Source organism: Papaver somniferum, chromosome 6 (assembly GCF_003573695.1).
Source record: "Papaver somniferum cultivar HN1 chromosome 6, ASM357369v1, whole genome shotgun sequence".
Classification (NCBI taxonomy): domain Eukaryota; kingdom Viridiplantae; phylum Streptophyta; class Magnoliopsida; order Ranunculales; family Papaveraceae; genus Papaver; species Papaver somniferum.
Genome location: NC_039363.1, coordinates 176,769,743 through 176,792,512, shown reverse-complemented (window position 1 = coordinate 176,792,512; position 22,770 = coordinate 176,769,743). Strand labels below are relative to the sequence as shown.

At 37.9% G+C, this 22,770-nt stretch overlaps 4 protein-coding genes and 1 long non-coding RNA gene across 16 annotated transcripts; 4 read left to right on the top strand and 1 right to left on the bottom strand.

The window, feature by feature from the left end:
* Window positions 1-734: 734 nt before the first annotated feature.
* LOC113286473 lies at window positions 735-2,893 on the bottom strand. The gene is made up of 4 exons (XR_003329313.1): window positions 2,694-2,893; window positions 1,377-1,434; window positions 1,199-1,237; window positions 735-1,091 (listed from the first exon to the last, which is right to left on the bottom strand). It is a non-coding gene; the product is annotated as an uncharacterized LOC113286473 (long non-coding RNA).
* A 509-nt stretch (window positions 2,894-3,402) lies between these two features.
* Window positions 3,403-9,646, top strand: LOC113290222 (protein ALP1-like). Of its 12 annotated transcripts, none has more exons than XM_026539814.1 (7): window positions 3,403-3,590; window positions 3,926-4,026; window positions 4,741-4,937; window positions 5,044-5,229; window positions 5,508-7,617; window positions 8,143-9,312; window positions 9,421-9,646. In XM_026539814.1, exon 6 carries the CDS (start codon window positions 8,227-8,229, stop codon window positions 9,262-9,264), a length of 1,038 nt encoding a protein of 345 aa, XP_026395599.1. In that variant the 5' UTR covers window positions 3,403-3,590; window positions 3,926-4,026; window positions 4,741-4,937; window positions 5,044-5,229; window positions 5,508-7,617; window positions 8,143-8,226; the 3' UTR covers window positions 9,265-9,312; window positions 9,421-9,646. The 12 variants fall into 12 exon arrangements, with proteins under 12 accessions (XP_026395599.1, XP_026395597.1, XP_026395596.1 ...); XM_026539812.1 differs by having other exon boundaries at window positions 5,438-7,617; XM_026539811.1 differs by having other exon boundaries at window positions 5,044-5,675; window positions 6,629-7,617.
* A 1,479-nt stretch (window positions 9,647-11,125) lies between these two features.
* Window positions 11,126-15,866, top strand: LOC113290221 (probable linoleate 9S-lipoxygenase 5). Its single transcript, XM_026539808.1, has 9 exons — window positions 11,126-11,534; window positions 12,489-12,778; window positions 12,872-13,112; window positions 13,381-13,713; window positions 13,806-13,891; window positions 13,985-14,092; window positions 14,190-14,494; window positions 14,584-14,847; window positions 14,964-15,866. Exons 1-9 carry the CDS (start codon window positions 11,222-11,224, stop codon window positions 15,730-15,732), a joined length of 2,709 nt encoding a protein of 902 aa, XP_026395593.1. The 5' UTR covers window positions 11,126-11,221; the 3' UTR covers window positions 15,733-15,866.
* Window positions 15,867-16,684: 818 nt separating this feature from the next.
* On the top strand, window positions 16,685-17,155 carry LOC113291885 (F-box protein CPR1-like). The gene has a single exon (XM_026541367.1). The coding sequence runs from the start codon at window positions 16,685-16,687 to the stop codon at window positions 17,153-17,155; it is 471 nt and encodes a 156-aa protein (XP_026397152.1).
* Window positions 17,156-21,190: 4,035 nt separating this feature from the next.
* LOC113291884 lies at window positions 21,191-22,141 on the top strand. The gene is made up of 2 exons (XM_026541366.1): window positions 21,191-21,475; window positions 21,554-22,141. The coding sequence occupies exons 1-2, from the start codon at window positions 21,191-21,193 to the stop codon at window positions 22,139-22,141; spliced, it is 873 nt and encodes a 290-aa protein (XP_026397151.1).
* The last annotated feature ends 629 nt before the right edge of the window (window positions 22,142-22,770 follow it).

The window sequence follows — 22,770 nt, the reverse complement described above, 5'->3', positions numbered from 1 at the left end:
GTAATTGCACCACCAATACCAGCCACCCTACCATCCAGCACCACCACTGTCGACCACCGCCGACCAAAACCAGCACCACGACCGCCCACCACCACCACCTCCCAAAAATACGATGAAACCAATTTTGGTTTCATCATAAATACGATGAAACCGATTTTGGTTTCATCATAAATAAGATGAAACCGATTTTGGTTTCATCATAAATACGATGAAACCGATTTTGGTTTCATCTTGGTTTCGTGAGAAATCACCTGCAAGAAATTTTTTAAGAGGTATTATACATCTTCATGGATAGAAATACATTGTTGAAATACGATGAAACCGATTTTGGTTTCATCATAAATAAGATGAAACCATAATTGGTTTCTGCGCTTCAACAGCAATACCACCAGTTATGTCTCAAGACCCATTACTCAGCTTCACCTGGTATAGCTTTCCATCTAGGTTTACAGGCAATTCCTCATTGTATTGCAGCACTTCATTGCACCTGCAACTACAAATTCACTTCAAATCCCATACCCACTGCATTACTGCCTTGCATTTCAGTTCAAGCTCATACCTGAACACCACAAATGCTCCATCTCAGGCTCAGTTTGATCTTCAACTGGACCTGCAATATCCATATTAATTCAACCAGAGCAAAACCAGTTCCTCCATGGATTCTGATTATCACCAGCTGCAGTTCATAATCACCACCAACATAGGCATCTCAGTTCTTCTCTACTCTCAACCTGCAACTATACTTAAAAACCATTCTCAAGCATCAGCTCAAACCATTCTTCATAGAGAACCAACTCAAAGCCAACACCAGTACCACCTTCTCTATAATATTAACTTCAGCTGCAACCGGAGCTTACTAGCAGCATCAAATGAAACTCGTCACAAGACCCTGTCACTGCAATAACCATATCAAACCCATCACTGCAATAACCATATCAACAATACCAGCATCTACACTTGCACACTGCCAATCTGAAAGCAGCGGCAGCAACATCTCCTAGCTGACTCTACTCAGCTCCACAATCCAATTCACCACCTGCAATTGCTTCCCTCTCTGTGATGAACAGGTTTCGTGCACGATACGTCGATACCTAAGTAATAAGCATCCAACAATAAGACATTATGAAGGTGAACATACAATCTTACAAAATTATTGATAACTATGGCAGCTGAGAAAAAGCTGAACAGGTTACCCGACCTTTCAAGTCCTTAGAACAACAATTTTACTCTACGAAACCTGCACCAAAACAGAAATCATACTTTAGAATTTGCCATCCGACAACAACATAGACAACAATGATGAGCAGAAATAGTGAGTTACTTTCTCACTAAGGAATCTGTTTTCTACTCCAAGGAACCAACTTGAAATTACTCACTCGTGCCAGACGTAGTACTCTCCTTCCCTTGTTTCGTTCTCAGCTGTAATAGATTCACCTAGCACCAAAAAAGGACATCGGCATGAGTACAACCCAGGGGGAATCTACATATCAACGTCTATCAGTTACAGATGATAGCTAAAATAAGGAAACGATAAATATGATATCACCTCAAAAAAATTTCAGGAAAGCAAAGTATGAATGGTATAAAAGCGACGTATAATATTCATATGGGATTGTTAAATGTGACCCCATAACCTAAGAGGCATTATGAAATATGATGACTAAGAGGAAACATCTTGTTTAATACAGAAAATGCGCACATACCAACAAGGAAAACAAACAATCCAGGGAGGAGTTGTCAAAAATGTGCACAATCTTACTTCACCTGCTTAGTGAATCATAACGATAACATGTGATGCACAGGACATGCCCCTTCAAATCCTCCCATTTCAGGACACACACCAAGAATCTGGTGCTGTCGCTCACATAAAATTTGTCGCAATCACAATTTAGAGAATAATCGATAATAATTCCTAAGTACAAGTAACAAGATCAAGAAACTAGAGATTCCATCCCAAAATAATTCCATGCAGAACACATAATGCATATGACCTATGAAAAAAGTTCAAACCTAATGAAGTCCCATCTATCCACTATGGATAACTGCATAACAAAGAAACGTGTTCAGTTTACATCAACTATATGATTCAGAAAGCAGAGATCAAGAGAAGGTTCAAAGCAAAACTTCAATATATTCCATGAGATGAAAGCTTTACAAAAAGAAACCTTATAGTTGAACCAGGTGCTATCAAGGATGGCATTATTAGATCATGGTATACTAACCCATAAATTTATCAACGAAATTCAGTTAAATTGTACTAATGAAGCATCAAAAATTAAGCAGGAACAGTTCATTCAGAACATGGATTTGAGGCTTTTTGGATGACAAATTCATACATGAAAGCTTTCACATCTTGGATCTCTGAACCATAAAACTATGAGATAAGATAAATCAAACTGATCAACTTCGACTAACAGCAGTAACAAATTAAATCAAGCAAGTGACTTTGAAATCATGCAGCAAGAGATTGATATCTAAAAAAAAAAATTAACCCTAAAAATAGCTCACAAATTAGAAAGCTAAACACACCCATGCCTTGAAATTCTACGTAATACAAAAAAAAAAAAGAAAAAAGAAAAAAAACAGCGGAAGAGTAGAATCTAACTTCAAATTACCAAAATCTGTACATGCAATTAACTTCACAGGGTCAACAATATCAAAATTAAACAACAATACTAAATAATGGTTTATACCTGATGATAATCAAAGATGAATTGATTTCAGATTTCAGTAACAAAACTGATTTTGCATTCTAGGTTTAAAATTTTTTTAAGGTTCTGATGATCAAGATTTCTAGGTTTTGAGAATAGATCGAGATTTCTATGTTGTGATTACTGAAATTTAGGTTTCAATTTGTGTTTTCATTGTGAGATTTCTAGGTTTTGATTCTGGAAATTTGTCTAAGGATTTGTTTCTGAGAGAGAGAGTGTTGGGTTCTCTCTAAGAGAGCAGTCGATGAAACCTAGAAAAAGGTCGAAGGGTATGTTTGGCTTTTTTAAAAGTAACAAAAACTAAATTTACACATTATTATTTGGCTTGGGGTTTTTGTCCCAGTTTTATTTAAAACGGTTTTTATTTGGTAGAAATAGTATGACCGGTTTTTTCTTATCACTAGTTTGTTCACCTAGGGGTTTTGTCACTAGTTCTGTTTTGAAATTACTTATGGGTGACCCGTTTTTGTCCTATTAGTGAACCCCTCTATCGGAAAGTGACGCCCCAATAATAGGCGTACATGTCTGTTATGTTTTTCTTTGTTTGAATGGTCTCAAATTCCGAAGAAAACCACAACGTGGGGTGCTGATAAAGAGATCAGGATGGGGATAGTAATAGCTAGGACCAAGGCAATCATGCCAAAGAAGCCACTAATAGCTAGGACCAAGGCATCTTCGGATGAATCGAGAAAACACAAACCCTAACATCTCCTCTACCCCTATTCTCCAGCCCCAATTTTCCTCATCCTATGAGTGCCATGAGAGATCTCGGTGGTGATATTGATTGATATGGAGGGAGATGATATGGTGGATTCTGGAGCTGCTGTAACTGCTAGAGTGGATCCAAACTTGGGAATACTAATCAATGCTGCAAATCAGGTTAGCCTCAATCCCAATTTAATCTCTATTGATTTTATCTGCAAATTCAATAACCCTAGTCCTCTCACAATTAATTCCCCCCCGGTTTATTCCATTTTATTTTTTGTTGTTTCGATAGTGATTGGATTGCTGCTGTTGTTGCTAGTAGTGGTAATTACTTTTCATTTCTTTGTAATTCCCAAAATCATCACAACCAATTTAAAAGCCAGCCATCCTACTTTGCATTTTTGATTTTCAAACAGCTTCTCATCATCTCTCTGCATTGAGTCTCTTCCACACCAGTCCTAGCTTTTCCTCATTTCTGTATAATGAGAATCTTGTAGTGAAATTGGCAGGGCTTTGGCAACCCTGGAAGCTGCGCCTGCAACAAGGACTGCTCTGTGGAACTTAATAAGAAGTCAAATTCGCCGCTCTATGTATCTCGACTCTATTAGAGGTGGTGAATTAGAATTTGATGGGTAAAAAGTATTTGGAATGAGTTATAAATCCTCCAAAGTATGGTTTCAGTGTAACAGTAACAACCTTTAAACTCCCTTTCACCAATAGATACCATACAGCCATGTTGTCGATCACCACCACCCTTTTTTCCTCTTTGTATTGTGTAAATGCGTTTTTAATGTTTCTGCTTTACTTTACCTTATATGTATCCAAAGAAATAAGACCCCAATAACCCATAGATCATGACAAGGCTTGATGTTCGCCAAACACAGGGGTCTAATATGTAACTGCCACATCAGCAGGAAAGGTTCTCCTTTTTGTAATGATAAAGGAATAGATAAGAAATAGAAAAGAGAAGTAAAAAACACCAACTTAATTACTTTAGAGTTGGGAAGAAATTTGAAGATCGCAATGAGGATGAAGAATGTTAATGTTCTTGTCGACAACATACTTAATGAAGTTTTTGTCTCGAGTTCAAGATTTTAAGACTGAGAAGAGATGTCTTTGTGTCTCCAAGTCTTGGTATAACCTAGTCGGTTATTTTAAGAAGACAATTTTTTTTTTTCTTCTTCTTTTTGTTGAGGATCATGATTGCAGCTAGACCTAGGAAATACACAATGACCTTGTCTTAGTTTCATGTGCTATCGCAAGTTTTTAGTCTTACACGAAATTCCAATCCAAATTGCATACACTAACTTACAGCAGAACACAGGGAAGCCAAACAACAGGCACACTCCACCGCTTTGTCTTTAGAAAACACTGAAACAGACACCAGAGATACATGCAGCCAGCATATTCCACCACTTTGTCTCCCTTCAGCCCTGCCTGCCGTTTCCAATTCTAGTAGGAGAAAAACCAAATGTAAATTACATTTGGTGAAATTTAGCTAAAAAATGTTAATAAATCCAGGTGGGTAAAAACAACTGTTGGAACTTGTAGTTTACCTGTTTACTTGTGAAATTTACACTTGCCTTTCCATGTATGTTACAAGTGAAAGTTGATGACCTTGTAACAGGAGAAAGTAAAGGTTGCTAGAGGGAAAGCAAAGAGCCCAATCGTTGCAGGATTGATATTCCCTGTGGACTTTGAGAAGGACGAAATAGCCGAAGTCTTTGGCCTTGGCAAAGGCAGAACTGATCTGTTGGGTTACTCCACGTGGACGAGACTGAGCTGCAAAAACAAAGCCTAACTAATTACCAGTGTGAGCTTTCAGTTTTAACAAGTTCTGTTTTCATTTGTATGTTAAGCGCATATAAAATTAACCAACTAGGATAGTTCATTAGTAATTGTGATGAAAATTGTTTTCCGCACAAGTCATATTAACCTTTCATGATTAGTTAGTTACTTCCAGTCACGTCATGTTACAACTCACATAATTGACACACTGATTTTATTTGCAATATGTATAGCAATGGTTGTCTAGAGCCTAGACAGATTACAAGTTTTGCCTAGACATAGTTGTGTTGCTCGATGTTCCAGGTTGTGCTGCAAGTTATGGGAAACCAGCAACAGAACCAACATTCCGACTTCAATAATCAAGTTCCAGATGTTGAGAGTCCTGATGACAGATCTTGTGGGTGTTGAAAATCCCCAGGATGGAGTTCAAGTTGTTCATCTTTACAACAGAAAGAAGCAGGTTGCTACAAGGTATGTTGTTAATGGCAAAGAAGAAGTTGGAAGTCTCATTTGTTAAGACTTCAGCTCCATGACACTTTTGTCGTATACAGTTTCCCTGCAGCAACATACTTAAAGGTTCTATGTGAGTAAGTTTATCATAAGTTGATTTGACTGAAAAATCTCCTTTGCTGTTCAGAGCCCACTGTATTTGATCTGCAGTATCTTTGTTGATAGTAAAATTTTCAAGACTGGTGAGAAGACCATCAAACTCCCTTCTAACTGTAGCATTTATTCTTCTTGGCACTGCCAAATTCCAGCTATTATTATCCTCAAGAAAAACTTCAGCCACTGTTTTGTTTTTACTTCTGGAGACTGCAAAAAGATTAGGAAACTTTTCTTGCAAAGAAATATTAGCCAACTACACATCTTTCCAGAATCTAACACTGTTGCCAGAATTAACTTTGAAGAAAATATTACTCTTGAAAGTAGCTTCACAGTTCATTATGCCCTTCCAAATTGACTTGCCATAAGAATTTTTTGGTATTTTAGAAAACCAACCATGCACTTCAGAACCATATTTTTCTTCTATAATTTCTCTCCAAAGGGCTTCTTTTTCATTTGCATATCTCCAAAGCCATTTGGTAAGTAAGATTTTATTCATCTTCTTCAAGCACTTGATACCCAATCCTCAATCTTTTTTTTTTTTTTTTTTTTTTGTAAAGAGTAGGCCATTTAACTAGAATAAGCTTTCTTTCATTATCATTCCATAGAAAGTTTCTCATGATACCTTCTAATCTCTTAGCTACAGAGGCAGGCATAACAAATAATGACATATAGTAAACATTTAAGCTTGCAAGAGCACTTTTGATTAAAGTGATTTTACCTGCTCTGCTCAAATTTTTTTTGAGTGTATCATGTTTATCGTCTTTCCTCTCGGTTTCGAATTCATGAAACGTTTGTTATTTGTTTTGATGATTTTGTAGCCCCTGCTGTGACAGCTGTGATGCTCGTGACTACATACGTACTTGCTTGATGTGTTTGGTCATAAAAGTCGTATGGAAGCAACGGATAACCACTGCTAACACATTTCTGATATTCTTCGGTTCTATTAAGATTTTATACTTCTCATCATGCATTGAAGTCCCTGAAGGCGGGTAAATCCCACTCTCTATCTTCCGTCTGTACGGGCATAATGTACGTTTGGAACTATAGAACATTGAAGAAACATCAATATTTGATATGGAGAACAAGGTTTCGATACTGGTCCGAGTGCCAGGCATTGGGCTTGCTTATACTGATCTCGCGACTGGGGTGCCAGCCGTTTTCGGACGTTTTGTGGCAGAGATTTTGCCTGCTCTTCAACAGGATTTAGTATTTGTGCGTGTTAAACCTTAACAAGTTACCTATGTTAGTGAAAGGGAATGCTTTGTTGTAGACAGGCTAGGTACAAAAGAGCATGGCATGTTCCGGTGCATTGTCAGGTATGGGTACAGAGATTTACAGCAAGAGAATCTTGAATTCATGTATTTCACTTTGGCCATGTATTGCAAAAAACAGTTGACAGTCAAAATATCTTAGATATGACTGCCTTTGGTTGAATAACTCAACATGTGAAAAAACAACGGATTGTAGTGTTATGCAGTAGGGTATATCTAGCCCCATGTGACAAAAGTGGAGGGAAGAAATTTTAGCCATCAATTTTACACCTGAGATTTTAAAGAAATTTAGATACCGTTCCATCTTTTATGGCTAGCAGCTGACGCATTTCCTTTGTTTTAAAAGCACCACCAAACCTCTTTGTGTCTCTCACACTACCAGACTGATAGATGATAAATTCCATCCATTTCTTCAAGGAATAAAGAAAGAAAATCAAGTGTGTTCCCAACTTTTCTCAACTCATAATCAGTTGCATCATCTCATAAAGAAAGAAAATCACTGAAAATTCAAATCGCAGTCTTGAAGATTGTAGCAAGTAAGTCTTCTAATTTCATTTCATTTAAGTTAATTTCTGTACAATCTATTTTAACTATCAAGCACAATTTGAACTTTATCAATCGGTATTAAGAACCCATATTATGAATTTGGCTGGTTAATGAAAAATTTAGTTTTCAAGTTTCACGTGCAATCTTCACCTACATGTTCAATATTTTTGATCATGATAAAATTTACAGAAAAATATAAAAAAATTGATTAAGGAAAATTGCATCAAACTTTTGGAACCCTAAATCTTTTTGTTCTCATTTGAACAATAGTCAGTTGGAACACTTCACTTCTTTGATGCTGCTATTATTTTTCTTTTCCATTTCTTGGTTTAGTTTTGGTAAACCAAGATGTTTATTAGATCACAACCATTGATTTCAGTATCTAATGGCTATGAGGCGTTGTTAGATCTTGTATAACTGGATCCTGTCCGTAGATTCTTTTTTCGATTGTTACATAGTAGAACTATGGCTAATTTTGTTGTTCTGACATTGCAATTTGTGGCTTTTTTGTTTAGGTCGAGTACTACTTACTACCGGCAGCTGTCAAACCGAGTTAACTGTAATCATTTTACAGCTCTTGCTCTTTTATCACACTGAAGATGTCCAAACGTGCAAGTAGTGGTACGCGTGGAGGTAAGGAACCTAAAGTAGTTGAATCAGAGTCAGAACCGGGATGGTGGGAAAGTTGTGATCCAGAAATATTCCGACAAGAATTTAGGATGAATTGGTCCACATTCGATTTCATATGTAATGAGTTAAAACCAACTTCAGCAACCAAAAAAAAAGATGCAACCAGTGATTTTCGAAGAACCGTCGCAGGGTTTATTTGGAAATTGGCATCAGGTAAAAGAAACAGCGATGTGGAAGCCAAATTCGGCGTAAAATATGCACGATGTCGTCTGAGTTTGAAGAAATTTGTGGGATCTTTGATGCCAGAGTACGTTGCATGGCCCGATGACAGTGAAATGGAAAACATTAAAACGGAGTTTGAAATAGTTTCTGGAATAGAAAACGTCGTAGGTTCCATCAATACAACTTGTATCCAAATTGTTAAACCGAATCCACAAAAATTTCCGACTGCCGACCTATATTATGATCGCCAACTTACTGGACGTCAGCGAAGTGCTTCATATTCAATTGCTTTACAGGAAGTGGTCGATCACAAGGGCGTGTTCACGGATGTTTTCGTCGGCGAGCCTGGTTCGTTGGATGATTGCCAAGTTTATCAAAGATCTCCTCTATGCAACAGGGTTTTAGAACAAGGTGCTTGGATAGCTGGTACTGACAAGTTCCCGTTGATGGATAACATTTTAGTTCCCTACATAGATTATCCTAATCTGACTTCGACACAACGGACGTTTGACACTCAACTTTATCAGATAGAATCAATAGCAAGAGAAGCTTGTCTAAGATTGAAGTCGAGGTGGCTAATTCTACAAAGAGAAACAGATCATCCTAATTTAGAAACCATAGAGGAAACTGTCAAAGCATGCTGTACCCTTCATAATATCTGTGCGATTAAAGACGACGACATAAGCCCGAAATGGAGAATGGATGTGGAGGATAACCTTATCATCCCTGAACCACCTGTTCTGTCAGACGATGCAAGTAACGAAAGAGATGCAGTTGCTGAATAGCTTGCTAGGAAACTAGCATCAGACTTGCACCTTCGTCTGTGATGAAAGGTATGCTCTTATTCACTTATGTGCAGGACAACAACTGATTTTTCTAGTTTCTCTGATTGGATTTTATTTTTCCAGTCTGGCCCTGACTGTTTTCAGTTTCTTAATCAGAAACAAGAAACAACACAATGTGGTGCAGACTTTGAAGACGAACAACAATGTAATTGGGAGGTCTCTGATGCTACCCATTAAAATATCAAATCCTTTCTTGGGCCGTTCAGTTCCTTGTGTTTTCTGCTCTCGCCTTTTCTTTTTTCACTTATAGTGTGCTGGCTTCTTGTAAGGACAATTATTATAATAAACAAAAAAGTATATTTATTATTTGCATCTAAACAAATTAATGTAACAAAACCAGCACGAGGGGTCAAGCAAAGTACCCACACTCACCATATCATCTAATCACTATCAAATTAAAGTTAGATCTCACTACAAGGAAGGAATGAAGAAAGATAGACGGATAAAAAAATTCGACTCATTTCTTCAACTTTGTTTGCTTGCTTTGGTAGACTTAGTCTTATGGGCGGGATTGGAGGTGGTAGATTAGCATTTAAGTGTTGCAATTCAAAAAAAAATTGTGACAAAAAAGCTAACACTAGTTCTCTTTCATACCAGTTGCTAGCATGTGAACTAGCATGCTAGATAGTTACGCTGAATGATTCGGCGCTGGAAAAATTATCTTTTCGCGGAATGGTTCAGCACTGGATGATATATCTTTTAATCTGACGGCTGAGATTTAAAGTGTTGAACCATTCATCATTGGACGCTGAATGGTTCATCGCTGGACTGACGTGGACTGCTAATCTAGCTGCTAGATTAGCACTCCCATAAGACTTAGGAGGTAGTCCTGACTGCTAATCTATCTACTAGACTAGCACCCGTAAGATTAAGTTTAAGTATCGTGGAAAGAAGAAAGAAAGAAAAGAAAGGGTCTGAACAGTGTGAAATTACAAGTTGATCTAACAATGGTACAAGAATCTGATTCTAATAGCATTTCCATCTAACGTCACCTCAAGAGAGCAGGAGTTTCAAGTCTATTAGTCTTTGTAATAATTTGTTTTTCTCTTTTGGGTGTCAGTTTGTCGCGTATTGTAATTGGGGTATTGCATTGCATATCAAATAATTGAGGGTCATTTACTTTGTAACAGAAAGTCCTTGTCTAGTAGCAGTAATGGCTGAGAGAAGGAAAAAGAGAAAAGAGGGAGAGTATTATAATGAAATATTGGATTTAAGGTTTCTATTTATCCTTTACATCAATGGGTAGAATCTAATACTTGTACATCAACGGTAGAAACTAAGTTTAAAAATTAATCGGTTTTCCAATGGTTTTTGGTTCGGTTTTAGCAGTTAAACCGAACCAAAACCAACACTATCGATTTTCCACTTTCTACACCATAACCAATCCATTAATAAATGGTTCGGTTTGGTTTCTTCCTAATTGGTCTAGTTTGGTCCGGTTCCAGCGGAAAACCGAAACCATGTGCACCCCTGTAAGTTAGGAGTTCATTTCATGAGAGCCGGTTTGGATCGGGCTTAAATAAGTGTGCGTGTGCGGTGATCTTGGCCATTTCTCCAACACAGAAAAGATTATAATACACTGTAAATGTCAAATGACCCATTTTGCACCAGTAGTATGTGAACCCATATGTAGCCAACCCAATCAGGCAGGTTACACGAGCAAGTGGGTTGGTAAAGATTGATATCCTAACCAGCTGGCCAACCAATGATTATTAAAAAAAATCAAATCAGAGGGTTAATTAATTTACCAATTAAAAGTACTTAGTCCTTAATTATCACATGGCTACGGTATAGGATAGTGCAGACCCTCTATATAATGTGCCTTCCAAAAGTCTTCTTCTAAATCATCATTTTGGTTTCCCCTTGTCTCTCGCATTCTCATATCTCCTGTTTCAAGATGTTTGAGGCAATTTCACATTGGTTTCCTCTTATCTTGTCTTCTCTCATTTTCATATTCTTCTTTTGTAAGGCAATTTCACATTTGTTTCATGGCAAGAAGACTGATGAAACCAAAGATTTGGATGGTGCTGATGATCAGAAGAGTGTAGTTGGCGTAGAACAGAAAAAGACGATCCATGGAACGGTTGTGTTGATGAAGAAAAATGTGTTGGATTTCACTGATTTTCAGTCGTCTTTATTGGATCGAGTTGATGAGTTTTTGGGACATGGGGTTTGTTTGCAGCTCGTTAGTGCTGTTCACGGTGATCCAGGTGATTTCATTTCCTTACTTTTCTATTGATTTTAATTTTATGTTAATAAGTTGAGAAGTAGCCTAAACCATGCACTAATGAATTACCGTATAATTTTTAAAAAATTATAGCCTTGAGACAAAAAAAATTACAGTACAAACTTAACAAGTTAAAATTTAGATTGTGTAAGTCAAGTTGGGGCTAGAAATTTCTGATGTTTGCCCGTGGTTATGAATTTTAAAAAAGTTATACTGTATTAGATTTGAGTTCCTCTATATTCCGGGGTCCTGGGAGTCTGGGGATAGTTGAGAAAACACTAGCCAAATTGAAGTTCTTCCATAAGCGTCCCAAATTTATATGTTTCTAACCGTGACCTATAGTTTTCTGCTAGTTAACACATGATTAAAATGGCTGAATAGATGAGTAAATATGTTTATTACTGTGAACCAATAGTTTTCTGCTTATGTTTATGATGAGTTTGTCTTGGTTGTTGACCAAATGTGAAGTGTTTTAATCATAGAGATCAGAGAGTCCTTGTTAAAGTTCTATTCTCTCTTACCTTATCACAACTCGACAACTCATACTTCACTTGTCTGTGGTCAATGGTTCTCAAAAAGATTTAGATCTCTTAATTTCCAATATTTTATGAACAATCAGATCAAATGCTAGTTTATAAATTAATTTTTATACAACCCTGCCTGCTTGCCTGACTGGAATTATTTTATTTATTTGCAATTTGCAACATTCTTTTCTGTTTTTAATTTCATCCAAATAAATTGCAAGTTGACAGTGCCACAACTAAATGTCGGGTGAACGTCAATCTGGTTCTACTTTTCGGATATTAATACTGAACGTCATATCGGAGGTTTTCTCCCTTTGCATTGGGGTACAATGATGTTCATCTTTTTGTTGTTTAATTGGGTCGTGAATAATAATACCCAAAACTTATCAATGTGATACTAAAATTAAATGCAGAAAATGAAATGCGAGGAAAACTTGGAAAAGAATCGCATATTGAACATTGGATCACGACAATGACCTCAGCCAAAGCAGGATCATCTGTATTTGGGATCACATTTGAATGGGACGAATCAATTGGAATTCCAGGGGCTTTCATTATTAAAAATCTCCACCACAGTGAGTTCTACCTCAAGTCACTCACACTTGAAGAAGTTCCTGGCGTAGGCCGTGTTCACTTCGTTTGCAACTCTTGGGTTTACCCGGCTCACCATTACAAAAGTAACCGCATTTTCTTTGCTAACCAGGTACGCTCCGTCAAAGAGACACAAAAAAATCTGACAGAAAATGGCAATGTTCTAATGTAATGTATATTTATTTAAGATTGATTATTGTTGCAGAGTTACCTTCCGAATCACACACCAGAACCTCTAAGAAAGTATAGAGAAGATGAGCTTAAGATTCTCCGTGGAGACGGAACGGGAGAACTCAAGGAGTGGGATCGAGTTTACGACTATGCAACGTACAATGATTTGGGTAACCCTGACAAAGGACCCAGGTACGCCAGACCAATTTGTGGGGGATCATCAGAGCTTCCTTATCCTAGAAGGGGACGTACCGGTCGCAAACCCACAAAGACAGGTATCAAATATCATCAGACGTAACTTCTTTACTAACTTGATTTTCTTGGTATAGAATCTCTACAATGTTTAAGGCGAGGCGCCCAAAGCGCAAAAGGCGAGGAGCCACTATCTCGAATTATTCTCTTTCTAGTCGTCTTGGGCGCCTTAGGCGTTAGGCGAGGCGAAGGTCTTTGCGCCCCGCCTCACGCAACATAGGTACAAATAATGTAAGTTTGAAGCATGCATGTGTCTAATGCAGGCTATTCGCTTGTTCTGTTTGTTAACAGATCCCAACTACGAAACCAGATTATTCCTGTTGAGCCTCGATATTTATGTGCCGAGAGATGAAAGATTTGGTCACTTGAAGATGTCTGATTTTCTAGCCTACTCTCTGAAGGCCATCGCCCAAGTCCTTCTTCCAGGGATAGTATCATTTTTGGATAGCACTCCAACGGAATTTGATTCTCTCCAGCAAGTGTTAGACCTACACGATGGAGGACTCCGGCTTCCATCCGCTGCAATAGATGTAATTCGCCACTCCGTCCCCTTTCAAATGATTAAGGAAATCTTTCGTACAGATGGACACGTACTTAAGTTCCCTGTACCTCATGTAATCCAAGGTACCAGAGGAAAATCTGTCGTCGCATCTCCTTAAATGTAAATTAGAGTTCAAGAATTGATTCTTCATGCTGCATTTTTCGTACTTGTGCAGAGGATAAGTTTGCATGGAGGAGTGACGAAGAATTCGGAAGAGAAATGCTTGCTGGAGTTAACCCTATTGCAATTCGACTTCTTGAGGTACAAGACAAATCAAAGTTCTTGACTCCGGTACTTTCCGATAGATTTGTAACTCTAAATTGATTTCCTTGTATCTGATTCAACAATTTGTAGGAGTTTCCACCAATCAGCAAGCTCGACCCTGAACTATATGGAGACCATTCAAGCTCAATAACCAAAGAACATATTGAGAAGAACCTAAATGGCTTAACAGTAGAAGAGGTAACTACATTTACGTCATACTATACGTTTTCATTACGAAAAATCATAATTATATATGTTTCTCAATGTACTGAGAATTTGAAGTATGAATGCATAGGCTTTGATGAACAAGAAGCTATTCATATTAGATCATCATGATACATTGATTCCGTACCTGAACCGCATAAATACAACTACAACAAAAACTTACGCGACAAGAACCGTCCTCTTGTACCAACAAGACGGGACATTGAAGCCTTTGGCTATTGAGCTAAGCTTGGTTCATCCAGATGGAGAAAAACACGGTGCAGTTAACGAAGTTCATACACCGTCTGAAGATGGTGTTAAAGCATCAGTTTGGCACCTGGCCAAAGCTTATGCAGCTGTGAATGACTCTGGTGTCCATCAACTCATAAGCCACTGGTAACACTTGTGCTCATATAAATTTTCTTGAGTTTCTAGCTAATGCACTTTTGAAGAGCCTGATTTTGTGAGATATTTTTACGCTGCAGGTTGAATACACATGCGGTTATTGAGCCGTTTGTAATTGCCACAAACAGGCAACTAAGTGTTATTCACCCAATTTACAAGCTGTTGCAACCTCATTATCGAGATACAATGAATATCAACGCATTGGCTCGTCAGACTCTCATTAGCGCTGAAGGTATCCTTGAAAATACTGTTTTCCCAGGAAAATACGCTATGGAATTGTCAGCAACAATTTATAAAACGTGGGATTTCACTGAGCAGGCACTCCCGGCCGATCTCGTTAAGAGGTAGTAATTTCCAAACGCATTAGATTTATCAATTCATTTTTAGATTCTTGCTGAACGAGTTCTTGGTTATTACTCCCCTCTCTGCAACTAATTGCTCATTTTCTTCGTTTGTTCAGAGGAATGGCAGTTCCGGACCCAACCAAACCACATGGCCTTAGCCTAGTGATTGAAGATTACCCTTTTGCTGTCGACGGGCTTGAAATTTGGTCAGCGACTGAGAAATGGGTTCATGAATATTGTTCATTTTACTATCCGACAGACGACTTGATCCAGGGTGATTCAGAACTCCAGGCATGGTGGAAAGATGTTCGAACCGAAGGCCATGGTGACTTGAAAGATAAACCATGGTGGCCAAAACTGCAAACTCTGTCAGACTTAACTAAATCATGCACCACCATTATATGGGTATCTTCAGCGCTCCATGCAGCAGTGAATTTTGGTCAGTTCCCATACGCAGGTTACTTACCGAACCGACCAACAGTAAGCCGAAGATTCATGCCCCAGCCAGGTACACCTGAATACGCTGAACTCGAAAACAACCCAGATTTAGTTTTCTTGAAAACTATAACTAGTCAACTACAAACCTTACTTGGGGTATCTCTAATTGAGACCCTGTCAAGGCATTCTTCTGATGAAGTTTACCTGGGACAAAGAGATTGTTCTGAATGGACATTAGATACAGAACCACTCGAAGCTTTTAAGAGATTTGGAGATAATCTGGTTGAGATTGAGAATAAGATAATGCAAATGAACCATGGTAAGAAATTCAGAAACAGATTTGGACCAGTGAATATGCCATACACACTGTTGTATCCAAATACTTCTGATCTAAGCAAAGTTGGTGGACTTACCGGCAAAGGAATTCCAAATAGTGTTTCCATTTGAGCTTTGAGTGGTTAGCCTAGATACATCTCAATAATGGAATGCTCATGCATCCCAGGAACTATGAATAGTTTTTATGGTGTACTTGTTTTATTGATTGCTTCTAACGAAAATAATTTCGCAGGACTTTGTATTTAGGTTTGCGTGGTTAGCCCAGTTTTATTTGGTATTGTCACACGATAATTTTACCACTATATTAGAGTGACATCCGATTTCCTAGCTAGGTAATTTGATGAGGTGAGTGACTATAAAAATTTTATTTTGGACAAACCCTGCCAAAAAAAACTTCAGAAACTATATGCACAGTAAAAAATACAAAATGCAAACTTGATGCGGTGGGTCCCATCTGTGTGTCATATGACACATCAAAAAAGTTTCCCATGAAACGTTAGTCACTGTCCAAGTTTTAGGGTTTAATGAGTCTATTTAAGTGTAGATCAGCTGATTAAAATCTTTTTTCTTTTTGAAGTTTATACCGATGAAGAAAAAATTTATACCACAATGTCAAGCATTCCAGAAGAGATTTACTTCGAAATTCTTTTAAAGGTACCAGTAAAATCCCTATTAGCTTGTAAGTGTGTTCGCAAGACATGGTTTTCTCTGATTTCTAACCCTAATTTTATTAAGACGCAACTTAATCTTACTATCCAAAGAAACGATAACCCTAATCTCATGCTTCATGGGATTACTGGAATTTATGAGTAATAGGTACCGCTACCTATTCTACTCTATAGGTAATGATTCATTGAATTCACTATTATCAAGGGATAAATATTTTCATGATTATGCAGCGGAATTGGATTACCCATTCAAATCAGTTTCTTCAGTTCAACTTATGTGTTGTTGTGACGGCCTGGTTTGCTTATGGTTCGGAGAGAAGAAATTATTTTGTATTTGGAATCCAGCCACAAGGGAGTACAAGACATTGCCAGAATCAAACAGATGCCATGTTAGTATGGTTGCACTTGGGTATGATTGTAAGACTAACAATTACAAGTTACTAGTTGGTGGTGAAAGTTTGTTCCAAGTCTGTTCCTTAGGATTAAATGCATGGAAAAGAATCGAAAACATACCTTATAGGTTTTATGGTGGTAGCCAATCCGGGGTGCTTGTTAATGGAGATTATCACTGGTTAGTGAAAAGGCGATTTTCCATTGTTGTAGTAGTTTCTATGAACATAAGCAACGAGAAATTCAAAGAAATGGAACTACCACAAGAAATTCGGGAGAATGATCAGTCGTTTAATTTGGGGGTGTTGGAAGGGTGCCTTTGCTCACCCGTTCGGGATGTTGATAGGAATTTGGAACTTTGGGTAATGCAAGACTATGGGGTTCGAGAGTCTTGGACTAAACGTTATACTGTGAAAAATATAAAAGGCCCTTACTGGAGACCTATTTGGTCTTATGTAGAAAGAGATTTATTTTGAAAGCTTAGTTTCACTCAACTCTAGAACTTATGTAGGGGGAGAAGAACAAATACAGGAACATGAATAAGAAGATGCTGATGAAGAGAGGGTGGTAAGAAGATGCTGATGAAGAGGCGTGAGTAACTGTTCGAACATCAACTTTAGCAATATAAAGACTTTACCATTTAGAATCAAAAATATTTTGGTACTGTCTTTTGAACCCCTTGTCGACAAGTGAACCCGTATTGGAGGTAAAATCCCACTGTCAGAAATCGTTAGTGCAGTGTTTCAATTATAACTTCGAATACATTATAAATTACAAATTACTAGGAAGTGCTACTTTAGTTAAAAGTTCGGAAGAAACTATGTTTTGTTTTCTTTTACATTTTTTTAACATCATTTGGCCAGAACTGTACAGCTTGAGGGAGTACGCTGTAGTGTACTAGTGTTGCAATGGTTCTTCCATGGTATAATGCCAAACTAACATTCATCAGAACCAGAGAAGTAATGGCGAAAAACACAGGAGAAGTCCTTGCTTCCATGACCTTCCTCGCACAACTCCACGATCTGCTTACACATAAGTCGCTACATTTTTAAGGTGATATTGTTTTTATACCAATATCATAAATGTTTGTCTTGCATGGGCAATCTACTGATGAGGGCGAGACTGATCGAGAGAGAGAACTTACATATCCTTTACCTGAGATGTCAATGGACATGTGAGATCAATATCTTCCGCTGACGTTGAGGCAAGTTTTAAGTCTTTGGCCTGGATTCTGGTCTATAATACAAGAACATGCAACAGGATATTCAGTTGCCAAGTGACGAAAGGAATTTTACAGAATGATTTACGAAATAAAAGCTGCACTAGTAATGTTAATGAGTTATGCAGAGTTCAAATTTGTTTACAGTTCTTACTTCAAATTAACTTGATGAACCTAATAAAAGTGAAACACGAAGGCGAAGAATATGGCAATTTGGCATATTATGATAGCATGTCATGAACAGATTACTACCACGAAAAACAGCTCCCGTGATTGGCACCCACACTTGCCAGTGGTGGAACTAGACATTAGTTATAGGGTGCGCTAGAGCTTTTCTTAGGCCTGGCTTAAGCATAAAATTCACACATCTATTATGTGGCGCTAACTCAAAACGATTTTTTGGGACCATGGTTTTATTTTGGGTAAAGACATTAGAAGTAAATTTAGGTCACCCCTTATCTAGATATTTATATTAATACCTAAATTACCCTCCTGATTAATTTTGGATGATGATTAGTTAGTGTAATGATTAGTGAGATGATTAAGTTAAAGATAATTAATGAGATTAAAAAATCAGATGGTTTTTCTTTTTAAAGAAGTAGAATTATTGAGAGAGTAAAGTTAGAGAAGATGAAAAAGGAAAACATGAAAAACGATGGATTTTATCAACCGCAACCGGAGGAAGGGTATTTGGGTACCCAGGTAGGCTTCAAATTTAGATAATGTTGGTTGAATTGCTCCAAACTTTCAAAAAAAATGAAATTGTTTATGTAGATTTGAGCCAGTTCGGTTACCATATGTCAAGAACATGTAACCGAACACACCTGAAAATGTAGTTCGGTTACGTTTTCCAAACACGCAGGTTCCCGAACTCGCTCGTTAATGGAGGTTTTGGTCGTACAGTGTAATGTTCGGTTACCTAGGATAAAATGGTAGGTAACAGAACTTCGAACATAACAATTTATTTGGGTACAACCTGTGTCTTCGGTTAGTTCGCAAACTTCGACGCAACCAAGTTCCCAACCGAACTGCAGGTTAAAAGTAACCTAGTGTTAAAAGTTTGGTTGGTTCGCAAACTTCAACATATTTTGCGAATCAACCAAACTGGGCTTATATATGCATATATGCAATTAGGCAAATGTTCGGTTATTATTTCTTGACGAATTAGGTAGAGTTCGGTTACGAAGTTTCAAAGTTAGAGTTCGGTTACAAAGCTTAGTATTTTTGCGAACGAACCGAACTTGTGGACTTCTCATTATTTTCGTAAACTAAAGTTCGGTGATATCCTTATTTTGCGAAGGAACCGAACTTATGGACTTGTGTTGTTCTAATACGAGTAGTTCGGTTAAAAATATTTTTTTTTTGCGAATCAACCGAACTCTGAGTTCGGTTAAGAAAAAATTAATTCTTGATAACCGAACTTTTCTCTGAAAAAAAAGCCCTCCATTAAACCTCTCTGCAACTTCCATTTTCAACTCATTTTAATGATTACTTCTCATTTATTCAACCAAAAACGAATAACAAGTAATGGGTTTGTGAGAATATCTTTGTTAATGTTTTAAATTAAGCTATATATATATAGTGGTGGTGGTAATCGGAGGTGGTGGTGGTAATCGGTGGTTGGTGGTGGTGGTGGTCGGTGGTTGGTGGTGGTGATAATCGGAGGTGGTGGTGGTGGTAATCGGCGATGGTGGGAGGTGGTGGTGGTTATATATATATATATATATAGGTGGTTATTGGGTTGGTTTTAAATTAAATTAGATTAAAGGTAGATTAGTCATTTCAATGCTTTAGGACACCCCTTATAATTATAAGGTAGGTGGCCTAATAGGACCATGGTCCCCCAAAAAAATCATGGTCCCCAAAAAATCGTTCCTCAAAAAAGGCTACAAAAAAAAAGTGTTTTTTCTCTTGTTGGGGGCTGGCTTAAGCTAGCCCTAGTCAGAAGGTAGTTCCACCCCTCCCACTTGCCTAGGCACAGTGATGTTGTCTATTTTTTTCAGGAGGACGTAGGTTCAGGAATACCTGATCTGAAAGTCTTCTTAAGATTTTGGAGCACCAGTAATAGACCACACCAGTCTCTTAAAAATGGGATTTGTATCTGGAGTGATTTTTTGCAGAAACAATTTGCATATGCCGAAACACAAACAGAAACCGGAAGGCGTCGAGAGATTGGTTGCCTGACCTAGTTGAAATACATTAAAACATATCGCAACTTCTTGAGTTTTGAGGCAGCTTAGTTTCCCGTTTAAAGTGGAACCTGGTATGCTGAAACTCCACATTCAGACTTCACAGCCTAGTCTATAGATTTATCACTCGTATGATATACCAATACACAATAGCCATCGGCATGCTCTAACTTGACGAAGGTCCTCCTCCAGTTTTTATCAAGAGAAGAACAAGTTTTAAGTGTAGAAACATAGGTTCAAAAGGATGCATACCATAAGTTAATTGGATGAAAATCCACCATTATAATTCTTTGAAGCTACGAAATTTACATCTCCATTAATTCACAACTTAACAATTTTGAACTTTTGATTGTATCTCCTTAGAGCAACCACAGTCACGACCAAATTTGGGTACTAAACCCAAATTTGGTCCCAGAAAGTGCCGCAGTGGTGAGGAGTAAAGCCATATTTAGTCCAGAGAATTAGGGTTTGTGACCAAATGTGGTCGCCAACCCAGACTAAAATGATCAATAGTGGGACGGGTTATTACGAGCGTATGAATCGAGATGGAAGTATAGTGGGCGCTTCACACCGGGCGTATGTATAAAGAACGTATGATATTGGGGCGGATGTATACAGAGCGTTTGAATTAGGCGTATTTATAAACACCGCCGGGCCATACGGAGATAAAACATACGCCCCATAGCAGGCGTAATTAGAATGTACGTCCCAATGGGGCGCAGTTATTAAAAACGCCTGGTTTGGGCGCATGTATTACGTGCTCCTGTGTGAGGCGCATGTATTATGAGCGTCTGTGTGATGCGCATGTATTATGAGCGTCTGGAATGGGCGCACGTATTGTGAGCGTTTGTTAGCAGGCGCAACTTTAATTTACGCCTGCTTTGGGCGCATGTATTACGAGCGTCTGTTACCAGGTGTACACCCAGACGTGCGCCAACGGTTATATTTTGGAACTGATTTTCTGATTTTCTGATTTTCCGACCGTTTGATACATTGCAACGGCTCTTTCGTATATCTATATATAGCATTTGATAGTACTAACTTATTTCTGCATCCATTATTATCTTATCATTTATCATTTCTATTTCAAGAAATATAGAAGTATGGCACCACGCGGTGCCAATTTTACAACAGAAGAAGATACAACGATATGTAGAATCCATTTAGCCATATCTCAAGATTCTGCTACCGGAACCGATCAACCAGAAAGATTATTATGGAGTCGGATCAAAGCTAAGCTGGAAGAAGCCCTGCCTTGTAAACCGAAACGTACTTGGACTTCTATCCAGAGTCGATTTCAGGGAATAAGTAGAGAGGTTTCACTTTATTCTGCAAAAGTGTTGGAAGTTGATGGTGAATATCATAGTGGCTCGAATGAAGTCTTGAAGGTAAGTAATCGTCAATTTTTGCACCCTTAATAATTATATACATGCAAATGAACTGATGAGTATTCAAAACAATAACAGGTTGAAGAGATAAGAAAGCGATTCAAAGAAAGTAATGGTAACAAAAAATTTAAGCACGAAGAGTGCTACGAAATTCTAAAAGATAGTATCAAATATTCAGGACGGTCGACGTTTGTGTTTGATTCAGCCCAACAAATGGAAGATTCTCAGAGTGGTGAGGAAAACGCTAATATTGAGGAAACAATTCCAGGCGAGTCCAATGATGATCTAGATATTGGAGATATAGAGAACACACGTAAGCGTCAGTTGGGGAAGAAAGCATCGAAACAACTAAAGAAAACAGGGAGAGAAAAATCCAATGCCCAGGAGGAAATGCTAGAGGATATAATTAAGGAGCAACAAAGTTTCAATGCTCATTACAAAGCACAATCACTAATGAAGATGAGACAGAGACAAGCTGAGTTTGAAGCAATACAAGCTAAGTCTTCGGCGAAACAAGCTATGCAAGAAAAACTCGATTTAAAGAAAGAAGCGGACGATGACTTAGCCATAATGTTGAAGGATGTCTCTGCATTGGACCCTGTAACAAGAGAGTACTTCGAACTTCGAAAGATGGAAATACTACAACGCAAAAGAAACCAATCTTAAAGCATTACCGGATTAGTTGAACCTTAATATTTATCATTAATAAAAAAACTAGTGAATTTTAGTGAATTTTAATATTTATATGATAAATAGTACATTAGTAAGCAACGTTACAACATATTTTCGAATGAAGAAATACGATACAACATATTTCCATCCCAACTTAATAATAATCTCTAAAATTTGACCATATGTGTTCGATTAAATCTTGACGCAAGCGAAAATGTGTTTCTTTATTGTGAATAGCATGACGCCGATGTGCAGCTCTCATTCTGGAAAGTTCCTCAGTACCTACCCTCGATATATTCACCGGTGCCGACCTGTTACGTGAGTCATATTCATGTGGCCAATCACCGGGAAGACGCTCATCCTCCACTATCATATTATGTAAAATAATAACCGTTTCATTATATAGGCAAGCACATCCGGGTTCCACATTCGTGCAGGTTGTTTGACAATGGAAAATTGTTGTTGCAGTACACCAAATCCACGCTCTACATCTTTCCGTGCACCCTATTGCATCGATGAAAATTTATATTTTTCCGGTGTATCTGGTTGTTTAATGGCCATCACAATAGTAGCAATCTGTGGATAAATGCCGTCACCGAGATAATATCCCATATCATATGCAT

What these genes read in the sequence shown, in the direction of transcription:
- LOC113290222 (XM_026539818.1), top strand. Translation starts at nt 8,227, where the DNA reads ATGTCCAAACGTGCAAGTAGTGGTACGCGTGGAGGTAAGGAACCTAAA.
- LOC113290221 (XM_026539808.1), top strand. Translation starts at nt 11,222, where the DNA reads ATGTTTGAGGCAATTTCACATTGGTTTCCTCTTATCTTGTCTTCTCTC. An exon ending in TGCTGTTCACGGTGATCCAG is followed by an intron (nt 11,535 to 12,488) that starts GTGATTTCATTT and finishes AATTAAATGCAG; the next exon opens with AAAATGAAATGCGAGGAAAA. An exon ending in TCGCAAACCCACAAAGACAG is followed by an intron (nt 13,113 to 13,380) that starts GTATCAAATATC and finishes GTTTGTTAACAG; the next exon opens with ATCCCAACTACGAAACCAGA.
- LOC113291885 (XM_026541367.1), top strand. Translation starts at nt 16,685, where the DNA reads ATGGTTGCACTTGGGTATGATTGTAAGACTAACAATTACAAGTTACTA.
- LOC113291884 (XM_026541366.1), top strand. Translation starts at nt 21,191, where the DNA reads ATGGCACCACGCGGTGCCAATTTTACAACAGAAGAAGATACAACGATA. An exon ending in GCTCGAATGAAGTCTTGAAG is followed by an intron (nt 21,476 to 21,553) that starts GTAAGTAATCGT and finishes AAACAATAACAG; the next exon opens with GTTGAAGAGATAAGAAAGCG.